Here is a 14,269-nt window from a genome sequence, read left to right on the forward strand (position 1 = left end):
TTTGGCACAACATGTAAACTCAGTTTTAGGGCCTGCTTTGTTTTAAGACAAAAATACTTTCCTGCCCAATAGGGGAAACTAAAAACATGAAGGAATTGATGCTTTTATAAATATTAGGCTTCATAACAAAGCTGATACAAGAAAGAGACTCAAAGTAATGGAACATTTGTGCTCAGATAACATCTTATATAACATGTAAAATATATTAGATACATTGCACTCAAATCAAATCTTCATAATGTCCATTAGTAACATCCTTAATAACTAGTAAAAACTGCTGAATATTTTTTCCATCTATGCAGTCTGCAACTTTTGGATAATCTGACAATGCTCCTTTTTGTGGTCTACCTTTAGATAACTGTGGCTTGAAATTCTAAAGTATTATAATCATGATCAACACAAAAAGATGCAAATATTATTAACCACCACAAATCATAAAACATGCAGCAATATAAATGGTTTCAGTAAAATTATATTAAGAAGATAGCAAGCACTAATGCATAAGCAACCATAGTTATTAGCAATCTAAGGGAAACTGCTGCCAAGTATAGTATATATGAAAGTGCAAATGGTTCTCCTACATAGTTTCATAATATATGAAACTGCAAGCCACACACTAAAACCCCGGTTTTTAACCATTAAGTAGGATAAAACAGCTACCATGAGAGTTCCTGTTTGAGCTATAAAATAGGATTTAAAAACATCAATTGAAGACTTATGACTTATACTTGAAGCCCCAAAGTTCTATTTTTTTCCTATAGTACAGTCCTAAGTTTCTTTCAGTTTCCAGAATCTGTTGCAGCTCCAAGGTCAAGTTTACAGGCTTCTTTTGGAACTGCAATGCTTTACAATGCAGGAACAGCCCAGAAAGATTGCTAACAGAGTCAGCACAATGTAGTGATTATGATGCTGGACTAGGGCCACAGAAATTGAGGTCCAAATCCATAGTCAGCTATGGAAATTCACCAGTTGACCTGGGCCTACTGCTGTCTCTCAGTCCAAGTGCACAGGGAGTTGCTCTGAAGGTGAAATTAAGGATATGTTAGGATTAGAAAAAAAATTAAAAGAAAATTTTGCTTTAACAAAACTTTGAATGAAGCACACTCTCAAAAATGCTATATCATGGTCATCTCCTTTTTAAGACCGAAACAAAATGTCCATATCGCTCTCCTCTGGTCTGCTTTGAAGTCTCTCTCAGTCTTTTCTATATGACAGGAAAAGGCTCAAAAGAGAACTAAGGAGAATCCCATAGGTATGCAAGTACCAGCTAACTTAAAGCCCCCTTGGCATAGCCAAGTGACTACCCAAGCTGGGTAGCAAACACCCCACAGGACACAGCAGAGGGGGACCTCAGACTTACTGCATCCCACCTGATGGAAGTCATTAGTATAGAAAACTGCACCATTCAACTCTCCCATATGCTGGTCAACTGCCAAGCAATCGAAGAGTCTGAAAGGGAGGAGATGAACTGTACAAAAAGGCCAAGAGTCTTTTGGGGAACACTGAAGGAGAACACTAAGAATACTACCAGATTAGTTGCTGACAAGATCTACAACTGCACTAGGAAAAACATGAGCAGCAGCCAAAGATAGGAAGGGGCAGGGAAGCTTAGAGGGAGATCAGGTTTATTTCAGAACTACCAAGAAATAACAAGCCCTTGCATAAGTAGCCAAGATGCTGTAGCCAGTTAATTGTGAGGAGATTAATATCTTTAAGAGGAAAGCAAAACATGATTCTGGATGCTATAAGATCCAGGAATACTATTCCTATTCCTAAATCTGGTCTCTTTATTCCAGTGATATATAAGTCCTACTATCCACAGTTCTATTACATCTATGGACACAAGAATAGTCCAGCTTATATTGAAGAACTATTATTTTTTCCCTTAAAGCTTCTTTGCTAATGACAAGAGAAGAGTTAAATATTTGTTTGCAATATAAGCCTCTATTCCATTAGCTCTGCTCTGTTTTACCTACCCACACTGATGCAGTGTGGAATTTTGTCCTTCAGCATTGAAACATTTTTGTGTTGCCAAGACTACACCCGGTCGGCACCATTTATCAGCCCCTCCACCTCCAAAATGAGCCAACCTACCATATACTTTCCAAACCAAAGCAAAAGATTTCACTCTCTCCAAGCAGGCAGCATCTAGGCAGCAAGGGAACTATTTGGCAGAGAGTTTCCAATGAAAAATCCCCAAGTATGGCTGGATGAGTCAACTCACTGTTTCACAGCAAGTTTCTGAAAAATAGACTAACTAAGCTGTAGCCAGGGAATGCGGTAGAAATCCTCCTCTGCCTTGGTTAAACTGCTGCCAACGACTTGCTCAGTTCTTTAATTCTAGTGTTCATTTTATTCTATAACCTATTTTCTTAAATTTTTTGGCAGGCAAGAATCATTAATTTTTGCTTTTTCATAAATTGTGAAATTGACTTCTGAGTGGAAGTCATATCAGTGATTAACAGTCAACCCAGTTTCCATTTTTTGCTCCCAAGAATACACAATGTTAGTGAAGAGGAAGGACAACAAATAAAAACAGTACAAAAACTATGAGGTTCAAATAGGCAACAAATAGAGCAAGAAACACCCCCTAGTTGAGAATCTCCCCCCCCCATTATCTATCCCAGGGTTTGAAAGCACTCCTCCAATACCACTTTTCCCCCTGCATTCATAGTAAGATCTCTTCTGGAGTAAACAGATCACGTGTTAAAACCAGAAAAAGACTGTGGAGAATCCTAACCACTGATGTTTATTATTTATTTGCATCCTGCATTTATTTTTACAAATAAGCTGGCAAACATATCCAACACACCTCCCTACTTCTATTTTTCCCATAACAACAATTCTGTGAGGTGGATTGGGCTGAGAGTGTAATTGGCCCAAAGTCACTCTGTTGGCTTTCATGGTTTTCCCATTTGCAGAAAGAATTAACTGGTATCTTGCATAGCTCCAGTTTTAGTCAATTTAAACAGAAACAAAAGATGTATTTTTCAGTCTGGCAGGAAAACAAGTTGCTCACTGAAAATATCGTCTTAGTGAACTATAACATGATGATATACCAAAAGTCAAGCATGCAACCTTATTGGTTCCTTAAGCACCACTGTGTGCATGTTTTGCTTCTCAGAACCAAAAGCATCAACAACATGCAATTACCACCACCAGGTGTCTGTGCAATCATCTTCTACTTGATATCTATAAGGTAAGAAAGCAGCCTTGCTCTCCATATAAAAGACTGAAAGAATAATGCATTATAACATATAGGCTAAAATATAGTTGCCTAATTGTGAGCAATCAGTATTCTGTGAAGCCACTGAATAAAGTTATTTTATGGTTAAATATGTTATACAAATTTAGGTAACTATGCTAATGTGATAAAACATAGTTATATAATCTAGGGTATTATAAATTGTTCAGATAAGAGATCAACATGCATGCTGGGCAGGTGAGTTTTTCAGGTGAAAAAAACACAACTTTAACAGAAATGGGGCAACATATGAAAGTAGCATCTCCAGATAGCAGAGCTGGCTCAATATTTTCCTTAGTCACTGTATATTATTTGTGCATGTAAATAGGAGTTAACGTCTATATTGTGCTGCACTAATTCCATATATGGAAGAAAAACTCATTTAGAATGGCAATTTAATAGGCGGGGTTACATTCCAAACTCAAACTAATTCTTTCAACTCTGTCCCCTATACACTTCCCATCCTTAAAATGCTATCTTGTACTACAAAGGACCCAATATTCCTCCCATGCCATAAATAGTCAAAAGGAACAAATCTTCACAATTGCCCTTAAAACACATTTATAATTATCCTCTCCACAAAGCAAACCACATTGAAGGTACAAATATTATCCTGGGCATATTGCTCTAACTGTCCTAAAAATATTCATCAATCTTCTGTGACAAAATATCAGCAATGTAATATTTAAATGAATCCTTCACTGATAATGAAATTTCAGTTTATTTATTTATTTTATGAGACTTATATACCGCTTTAAGTGCAAGCACTCTCTAAGCGGTGTACACCAGTAAGCAATGTATATATATATATTTACATTGCCCCCAACAATCTGGGTCCTCATTTTACCTACCTCGGAAGGATGGAAGGCTGAGTCAACCTTGAGCCGGTGAGATTTGAACCGCTGACCTGCTGAACACAGTCAGCTAAAGTGGCCTGCAGTACTACACTCTAACTGCTGCGCCACCTCGGCTCTATTGAAAGGAAGGATGCTACACCATCTTCTAAGGTAATTAGGGTAGCAATGGTATGATTAAATGGAAATATTAACAGAGCAAAGCTGTTATAATCTGGTCAAAATATAGCATTGCTGTTTTGATTTCTGCATAGGAAAGAGAGTGAGTGTTGGCAACAAAAGATGCACTTATCATCTGGTGATAGGCACCTGGCAAGTTCACAGGATTCAGCTTTCCAATCGTCTGGAGCCAGCAGCACTTCCCTCTCTCCACCAGAGGACAAGGCTACATTCATTTGTGAGAATGAAAACTGCACAATGAGAGTAGGAAAACTTCTCATGTCAGCATTGAGACCATTTTTATCTTTGGTATTTGTAATTCAGGCTTGTGTGCTATTTATGGCAGAATACTCAAAAACAAAATACCCAGGTGGTGTTGGCTGATGAGAAAGCAATGTGCAAAGAACTTATTTCCCAGTACAATTATAGCTGTAGTTGCAGGACTCCAGAAACAGTACAGGATGAAAATAAACTTAGATTTTAAAAATATGTAATAGCTTGTTTCTGCCACTGCTTTTCTAATTGGGTAAAAGAACTAAGGAACTGTTTGAGTTAGCAGGTAACAATTCTCCTACCAGAGAATTATTTGCAGTAGATTAACAAATTGGGGTGTTTAGAGCAGAGGAAAAAAAGATATGGCAGCACCATCATCACCATTCAGAAGTAAAGAGATAAATATTCCCTGAAGTCAAATTTGATTCTTGGTGATGACATAGCATGTTTAGGCAGTTTTTCTTTTCTTTTTTTGTAATAACATACAACTGGTTTCACAGTACTTTCTTCTGGGATGTTATTTCAGCTTCCAGGCTATCTTACAACTGATCTCCTGGTGATCTCCCATCCAAATATTAATTGGATCCTACCCTACATATTTTTCAAGCTCCACTAAGTTCAGCTAGAAGCTGTCATCTGCATTTCAAACCTCTTGTATTGGAAGAGATACAAACATTACACATGGATCTGTTTGTCAAAAGGAGGAGGAAGCATGTTATTTCTAGTATGCCTTCCACTGGGCTGTAGTTCAACACAATACAAATAGCAAATAAAGACTAAACAGCAATTCAAATTACACCAAAGCAATACAATTAATATATACCACAATATATTTATAATCACAAAAACAACATCCAATTGTAAATCCTCAAATCAACATACATTCTCACTTCACTTTTTCCCTCATGGACAGTATTTTTTGATTGCAATATAGCATGTGTGTATGTGTGTGTGTTGACAGTACCAATTATAATAACACCTACCTTTCTTTAGGACTCAGATCACTATCATTTTTTCTTCTCCAGATATTTATTCTGTGTTGTTACCAAAGCCTGAGTACTTCCAAAAACAGAAGCTAATCTTCTCTTTTCCCACTCTTGTTTTTTAAACTTTTTACATCAATCTGTGTATGGGGAGGGGGGGGATGGAGCAAGAAGACACCTTGAACTGATGGAGCAGCAGAGTCATCCTAGTCAATTGCTAAAGCTGAACTGAAACTAGAATTCAGAAGGCTAGATGCCAGAACTTGATCAGAAGATAGAATGGCCATTTTCACTGCATATTCAAGCCTGACCCAGGAAGGCAGGTTGCTTGGCACTGTCCTAGCTCGCTTCACACTTCACACCCGGAAAGCAGAATGCACGGATGTTTCTTCTGCAATCACAGGCTTTTTTAGACTTTTAGTAGAGCCAGCTGCGATTGTGGTAAGCAAAAAATGGCAGAGCAACTTATAAGCAGAAATTTTGGGGACTGCTCACAACACATCCCAATTTCTCTGTTTCCCCCAAAATGGAACAAACTACGTAGGCTATTTACAAATAAATCATGCAAATCCATTCCTGCATGCCTGTGCAAGATTTTGTTACTCTACCCAGATATTAAAATTTATCAATGTCAGTCACTAGAAATCATATAGTTCTTAGTATCTCATATGAGACACTTAACTATTTTTGTGACTTTGGTGGCTACCTCCCCACTTCAGTGCAATTCTGGAAGTTTCTTACACACAGACCCACCTAACTTTTATTTGGCTCCAGGATTTCTAAGTTACTTTATATTAAAACACTTGGCTCACCTCACCATTTAAGTGAAGCAATCTCAAGGGCAAATTTAAACTCACTCTTCAAGAAGTTTGTAGAAGATAAGCTAGGCATCTCCTCCTGTGACGAGGGACTGCAGTCAAGAAAGGGAATAAAGTGAGCATAGAAGTGGTGTCCAGAGCTGAAGAAAGAATTTAAAAGATGAGAACTGAAAGGCTGAGATTCCACAGCCACAACAAATCTTTCACTTTGTTTCTTAACTTCCACTGGTTATCCACTTATAGCATTGTGCAGCTACTTTCATGTTTTTTTATTGTTGTTGCAAATATACTTTTTAAAAACTCCTTCCTTACTGCAAATATTAAATCACCTGAAGAGACAACAACATGGTTTTTACAAGATCCCTGGTAATAGAACAAAAATAGAAGCATCTCCTCAAACTAAGCTCATATTCCATTTACCACACTTAGATGCTATGTAATTTACTTAGCAGCAGTACAAAAATTGTTCACCCTTATTGCCACAATTTTTTAAAAAAATTACGTCTAATCTATAAGCTTGAGATTTTCTGATCAACTATACATAGGTGCTTAGTTCTTTTTCCTCCTTAAGATCAAATAAAGTCAGCTAAGTACTGCAGTATTTAATCAACTGTCTCAGTAAAACTGATACCTAGAAGAAAAACTACAACAAATGATGTAATGTATTATTACAGTGAAATGAGATCAGAGCAACTAAGATGGGGGGGAAGGTGCCATATGAATATGATTTATACCCTGACCTAATAAAATTTTCTGCTATCTTTAATTATATTCCATATATTTCAATGAAGAGTAATACTGTTGTGCCATCATTAAGTGCTCCCCCTAAATGTCAATTAATTGAACTTTTTCAATCATTACTGTTGTTTTCCCATTAAAAGAAATCTAGTCCCCATCGCTTCCATAATATCGTCCAAAGATTTGTTCTCCATTTTATGACAGAGTACTGCTCGGTAGTCACAGCCCCTCCCCAGAGTTCTTTTACCGATCTCAGTAAGGCTTTTCTATATCCATCTTTTGACGAGCCATGTAGCTTCACTTGCTTTCAGAAATTTGCAGAAATGTATGAATACCCAGTTTTCACAAACAAGTAAAGAAAACTGGCATATATCTGCACCATCTCAGACTATTATGCAAGTGTTTCTAATGTATTATATGCTTAGCCCACACTGTATTTTCTTTCCATATGTACCTTTTCAAGCCATTACTTCTAATCACTGGTACATAATAGCTAAAGTCTGCAATAGAAACTCTCTAAAGCTCCCGGAATGCAAAATTTTCTGTCCATTCTCCATTCTATTTTTCAGTTGTTCTTTTCTGTAATTTTTTTTTTCAAGCAGCAGTCACCTTTTCCAAAATACACTGTTCGTTGTCCTGCTTAACCATGGACCCATTGTGTTTACATATAGATGATACCAAATGCATGTGCTTATTCCCCAGCCCCCATTTTCAGTAAGTTTTCCCTCAGGGCCAAAGACTCCCATCTTATGTGAGTGAATATTATCAATTCAGCCACCTTCTACAATTTCTCCCCTTTGATTAAGTTTTTCATGCATTGTATTACAATTACTTCATGTACAATCCCATCTATCATTTCTGTGTCCCATTCACATAATGGGAAAGATGTATTCAGAGCTCTTTTAAACTTCCTGACATCTAGCTGTGTTATGTCACCTGTAAACTGGGCTTACTCATTATTCAGTTCTAAACTATTTCCACCAAAGGCCTTAACACCCTCCCACAAAATTCAGTCCAACAGACCTACCTCACTGTCTTCTCTGTCAGTGACATCCTGAACTTCATGACACTACCCTTCTATCTTCTCCTCACCTGACCCTCTCCATTCCTATCAATATGCGAATCTCCCTTCCATACTGTACAATTTATTTCCTATTTCCGTATAACCACCCTCTTCGGCCTTTTTATGCATGCCAGCACAGTGTTTCCCCCCCCCCCAATGCCCTTCCCCCCTCTCTCAGCCATCTAGTGCTTCACTGAGCAACACTCAGGCCTAGGACTTGCCCCCGTTACCTGCCCGATCTCCATCTCCATTTCGCCGGGACTGCAATTGGAAGGGGAAGGTAGACTTGACCGGCTGCAACCCAACCCAACCGGAGGAAGAAGTCCCCGCCGCCATCGCGCGAGTGAGAAAGTTAAAGCCGCTGGTGGAGTGCCGATCAGCCAACAACTGCTCAACCTTCACTCTTAACGCCCCACTCGCACTACGTGATCAGCTATTCAGTCCCACGACGAAAGCCGAACGGGAGGCATTTTCTACACACTAGAGGCGTGGCTTCGGCAACCACCGCCGCTAATTGGCCAACAAAGTTGGACAAGGTGGGATTTAGGCAAAGACTCGCACTGTCTACTCCCGTGAATAACTCCACCTTTTCTATTGCCGGTGCGTTTCCTGTCTTGTAGATGGTGGGGAGTAACCGCAGCCTAGGAAAAAAAAACACTTGGATTTCTTTCGTTGTTGTTGTTCCGTTGTTCAATAGCACAATGTTCCCCTTTCCAATTTATTTACAGGTGGGAAACAATCTAAATAGGCCCCTCTCCAGAAAAACGTTATTTCCAGTCTTGGAGCTCATACTGTTTCTAAATTCGATTCTTGTGTTGTGAGTCATGTTTTATTAAATTGTCCACAATAGTTTTGAATACATCAATAGTAATAATAATAATAATAATAATAATAATAATAATAATAATAATAATAATAACAACAACAACAACAACAACAACAATAACAATTATTATTATTATTATTTTGGTATCTGGTGAAATACTGCAAAAGAAACTTTAAACAGAATAGCTCTTACTGCAAGCTTTAAGATCCTGCTGCTGCTGTTGATGTTGGCACTTTGGCTGGATTCTAGTCCAGTACTTTCAACTGGTCACTTTGGCTCTTCTGGTGTAAAGCTGAAATGTCTTTCCATTCAAAAGATATTTCTTTTAGAAATGTTACCAAACAGCCTTAGCAGCATCTCTAACTTTCTGTACTGCTGAAGTGAATTCACTTCTTTTCTTTGACAGCCTCCCTCCCTCCCTCAGCTTACAAAGCGAAGGCAAAGGGGTGTATTGGTGTGATTATTTGTAAATGTTTGAAGGGCACATCTTAAAAGGGAAAGCACATTTGTTACAAATGTTACAAAAAAACAAAAATACAACATCTGTAGACTAAAGGTACTCAACAATATGATTACTCGAATGGCATAAATAAACTATGTTTGCAACAGCACTAAACCACAATATGCATCACCATTTCCTTTAACAGGGCAGCCAAATAAAAGTTGAATTTAGAACTAGAAGCAAACTTTCCTTTGCTAGTTACCAGGTTTCAAATGCTTTTCAGTGCAGAAATAAATCATAGCTCCCCTTCATTACTGTATTCTCAGCTACTGCATTAGATCTACCCTTGAAATCTCTGGAAAAAAAATTAATATATAGCCTTGCAGAATTGAGTTAAATTCAATGAGTGCTGGAGCTACATACAAAGACAATTAATTTGGTTATGATCAAACATTATGCTGCTGTATGGAAAATACTGAATTATATTTACGTCTTAGAAGAAAAGCTAGTTCCCTCCCAAAAATAATTTATCTTTAAAATAGAAGGGTTATCTGAGGTTTACTGCCAATAGCATAATGAGGGGAAATTGGATTTTTTCCCCCAACCCCATCTTCCACCTTTTCTTTTGGGTAGAGGATTTGATGGTGAAGTTTTTAGTGTAAAAGTGTGACCCTAAATTTAAAAATGAAAAAAATTACTAATTACTTCTCAACCACCGGTCCTGCTAAGAACTGAACATATAATTTTTTTAACAAAAGATTAACAAGATGTGAGTTCTGGCACTTTTTCTTACAAAAAAAGCACTGGGCAGTACTATACAATATTAGTCTCTGTTCCTAATAAAATCCAGCTGAAGGGGTTACATGTGATGGAATGTCTAATGGAGTTTGAGAGCTCAACAATAAAAATAAAATAAAATTCTGATTCCAGAGAAGAAGAAAATGTGAGAAAGAGACTCAGACTAACTCCACCTTAGTTACTCTAGGTCAGTGGTTCTCAACCTTTTTAATGCCGCAACCCCCAACCGGTCGTAAGTCGAGGACTACTCAACCGGTTGTAAGTCGAGGACTACTCAACTGGTGCAGCACCGTTTGCAGAATGGACTTTTGGTGGGCTCAGCAGGGCAGAGACAGCCTGGACAATTCCTATTAGCTTTTGAAAGCCAATAGAATTAGACTCTATTCAAGAGAGTCTATTCTACTGGCTTTCAAAAGCCAATAGAATAAAAGGGAGTAGCATAGCTAAGGAAAAGGGGAAAAAAATGGCGGACTGTGTTGTTTGGCGACCCCCGTGAAATGGTCGTTCGACCCCAAATGGGGTCCCGACTCACAGCTTGAGAACCATTACTCTAGGTATAAGCTGAGTTAGAGGATTACTTTTGGAAGCTTTCTACTACTAATAAAAGATGTTTCAAGAAATCCATTCTTATTTCCTGAGTTTGTCTTCTTTAAAGGGCTTAACTCTTTGATACAGAACTCAATTCTGGCTTATAACCCATGGTCTGAGACAGTGGTCCTTGATCTAATTATCCCTCTTCCTAGTCCTGAACAATATTGCTGCCTTACCAAAAAAAAAATCACTCTACTGGGTTACATAAGTGGCAGTCCCAAACTGGATCCTCAACCCACAAATAAGCAATTACAAATTACCTACATAATTCCATATAATTTCCCCCAGTTTCAGAACTACAGAACAGTTGGAAGATTAGGTTCAGACAACATAGTAATCCACGGTTTGATTAACCATAGCTTATTTAGAAAATCACAATTGGCTAGATTTGTACATTTTGTATGCCACAAGGGTTAGGTTCATACAAATTGTTAAGTCCTGGGAGTGATGGCGAATGAAGAATACACATGTTTCTGGATAGCTCTTTATTGTGCTTATTTAAAACTCCAACAACAAGCAAGGCACACAGGCCTCCTTTTATACATGCCAATTCACCGGACAAGATGGCAACATCACTATGCGCTTTTCGCACCTTGCGCATGCGCACTCAGTCAGCGCCTCTCAGTCTGGTCCCGGGCAGTTTTTGCAATTGCCCGGGAACCTTGCAATGTCCCGAGCCTGCATTTGCAGGCTCTGGACACAACACCCCTTCTCTCTTAGCTAGAACACACATAGTACTTGTTCTTACAATCCATACAAAAAATATAAAATAATAATAAATTTCTTTCCATCCTACAGACACTCCATTCTACTACAACTTGTTTGCCACTCTCTAATGTGTGCTTCGCGGGTTCTATTGCTACCCACATAGGTTCCATCTCCTCACCATAGACTTGTACTGTTCTTATGCTGACAAGAACCTTACATACTCATCTAGGTGTTTAGGAGGGCTCTTAACCCATTGGGCCTTCGCAGGATGAGGGAGGGTGCCTGGCCTGACAGCTCCCCTGCTTGACTAGGAAGACCAGGACTTGACCTTAAGAGCGCCTGGCCTACCGGTCCGTCTGATGGGCTTGCTAGACCAGGACTTTTATGCACAGGTTTTGCAGGTGACCCCTGATAGGGCGTACCGGCAGACATGCCAGAGTTTCCCCCAGGCTCTGTGAGAGCAGCTGCACTCTCCCAACCTTCTGAGTTGGCTGAGGATTCCAGAACTACTCTGAATGGTTCCTGAGAACCTATGTCCTTGAGCGAGCGACCGTTTTTGGACATGCCCTGTGAAACAGGTGTGTGTAAGGGGCCCCAGTATTCGGCGGACCCCAAGGTCATGCCTGAGGTGCCAGAGTCAGGAGAGGCCTCTCTGCTTGCCCCTTTTACATAGGACCTCTTTTGGAAGCAGTTGCAGAATTGAACCTGCTTCCTAGCTGGGTTGCCAGTTCTTGCGTGTTCTGTGAGTTCTGTGGATACCCCCCATTATCCTCCCTGTCTGGAGTTATTGTTTCTGTATGGAATATGTGGATGCCCCTGGGGTGACTCCCTGGCTGGAGTGCATCTTGGTGTGTAGGGTAGTTCTCTGCCCCATGAATTCTTGTTTGGAGCACTTGCGGAATCTCGGGATGGAGGATCAACGATCTCCTCAGCTGCCGGCACTGGCTGCTGACATTGATCCTCAGAATGTATTCTATAACCTTCCTCCCCCCCAGAGTAGAGCCAGGAGCAGAAGGGTGAGACTCCAGCCTCGCACGCAGCTGATCTATGTGCCGCCGAAGAACGTGGCCGTCTTCCAGGGACACTTCATAGGACAGAGGCCCAGAGATATTGCAGATGACAGCAGGTACCCACAGGTGATCAGGCCCGTAATTTCTGGTCCAAACAGGAGCACTCACTTGCAGACACCTTGGTGGCCATGGATGCGACCCTTGAGACACCACCCAGTCGGTGCAGTCTGTCCAGCTTGGTAATGAGCTGGCGACCCCAACGAAGTTCAGCCGGGCTCTTTCCAGTGGCAGTGCAAGGTGTGGTGCGATGTGCAAGAAGAAAGTCTACTAACCTGTGATGTCAGTCACCGTAAGTCAGTCTTTTAAGGGCATCCTTGGTGGTGCTCACCATATGTTCAGCCATTCTGTTGGTGGATGGGTGGAAAGGAGCAGAAGTTGCATGCCGGATCATGTTGGCCTGGAGGAAAACCTGGAACTCAGAAGAGGTGAACTGAGGACCGTTGTCTGAAACAAGAACATCTGGAAGGCCATGAGTTGCAAAAATACTTCTCAGCACCTGGATAGTCTTGGCAGCAGTAGTGGAGGACACAGGAACAATCTCTAGCCACTTAGAATGGCTATCAACAACAACCAAGAAGAATTGCCCCAAAAGGGCCCAGCGTAATCTATATGTACCCTGGACCATGGGATGTGAGTTTCCTCCCATCTATGAACTGGGGCCTGAGGCATTTCAGGCCGGGACTGTTGGCACACATGGCACCCATGCACTTGAGCCTCAATGGCTTTATCGAGGCCAGGACACCACAAATGGCTGCATGCAAGCGCCTTCATCCTGAATATGCCAGGGTGTCCCTCATGTAAAGAATGCAGCACTCTAGTCCTCAGTGAGGTAGGGATTACTACCCTACTTCCCCATAGCAGACAACCCTTGAAAGTGGACAACTCATGTCTTCTTTGCCAGAAACTCTGAAACTCAGTATCAGGGCATCTGTCAGGCCATCCTGACAACACCCATGACAGAACACGTGTGAACGTGTGGTCAGTGGCAGTTTCTGCAGCCACATCCCTTGCATTGAGGGGAGACTCAGGCAGCTCTTGAATGGACAGAATATTAATGGCTGGAGCAGGATCAGGCTCCAGTGTTGGAAGGAGTAATCTACTCAGAGCATCAGCATGACCCATTTCCTTTCAAGGCTTGTGAATTAAAGAGTAATCATATGCTGACAGGAAAATGGACCAATGCAGCATACGAGGAGAAAGAATATGTGGGGTCTGTTTGGTTGTGGTGAACAACCCTACAGAGGCTTATGGTCAGTGTAGACCGTGAAATGGCGGCCGTATATGAAATCATGAAACTTCTTAATGCCAGCCACAATGGCCAGCACCTCCCTGTCAATCTGAGCATAGTTCCGCTCAGCAGAAGACAAGGTTCTGGAGTAATACATTAAAGGGACCTGTGTCCCATCAGCCAACAGATGGCTAAGAACTGCCCCCACTCCATATGGAGAAGCATCGCAGGCAATGCAAACAGGCAACTGCTCATTGAAGTGAGCCAGCACAGCATTAGAAGTAAGCAAGGCCTTAACCTCATTGAAACTTTTTTCATGAACCTTCGTCCACTGCCAACAGGCTTGATTGTCTAAGAGCCTGTGCAATGGCTCAGCTGTAGCAGCTTTGTTCAGCAGGAAGGCATGGTAAAAATTTAGTAGCCCCCAAAAGGCTTGTAGTTCCCCTTTAGACTTAGGGCTTGGGGCCTGCTGAA

General features: G+C 40.6%; 1 protein-coding gene across 6 annotated transcripts in view; it reads right to left on the bottom strand.

Moving 5' to 3' along the window:
- FAM117A (family with sequence similarity 117 member A) overlaps positions 1–14,269 on the bottom strand; it is a 64,092-nt gene that overhangs the window by 27,966 nt on the left and 21,857 nt on the right. The window contains exons 1-2 of one of the 6 annotated variants that reach the window (XM_039333195.1): positions 8,363–8,681; positions 6,371–6,471 (exon numbers count right to left, since the gene is read on the bottom strand). The exons of 1 other annotated variant lie outside the window; for it this stretch is intronic. In XM_039333195.1, coding sequence (XP_039189129.1) covers positions 6,371–6,404 — 34 coding nt within the window. In that variant the 5' untranslated portion in view covers positions 6,405–6,471; positions 8,363–8,681. Of the gene's footprint in view, positions 1–5,513; positions 5,654–6,370; positions 6,472–8,362; positions 8,683–14,269 lie in introns of those variants that run through there. 4 more of the 6 variants (XM_039333198.1, XM_039333197.1, XM_039333199.1 and 1 more) reach the window with 4 other exon arrangements.

The sequence above is a fragment of the Crotalus tigris genome, unplaced genomic scaffold (genome assembly GCF_016545835.1).
Source record: "Crotalus tigris isolate CLP2741 ecotype Arizona unplaced genomic scaffold, ASM1654583v1 scf7180000024472.5447098, whole genome shotgun sequence".
Lineage (NCBI taxonomy): Eukaryota > Metazoa > Chordata > Lepidosauria > Squamata > Viperidae > Crotalus > Crotalus tigris.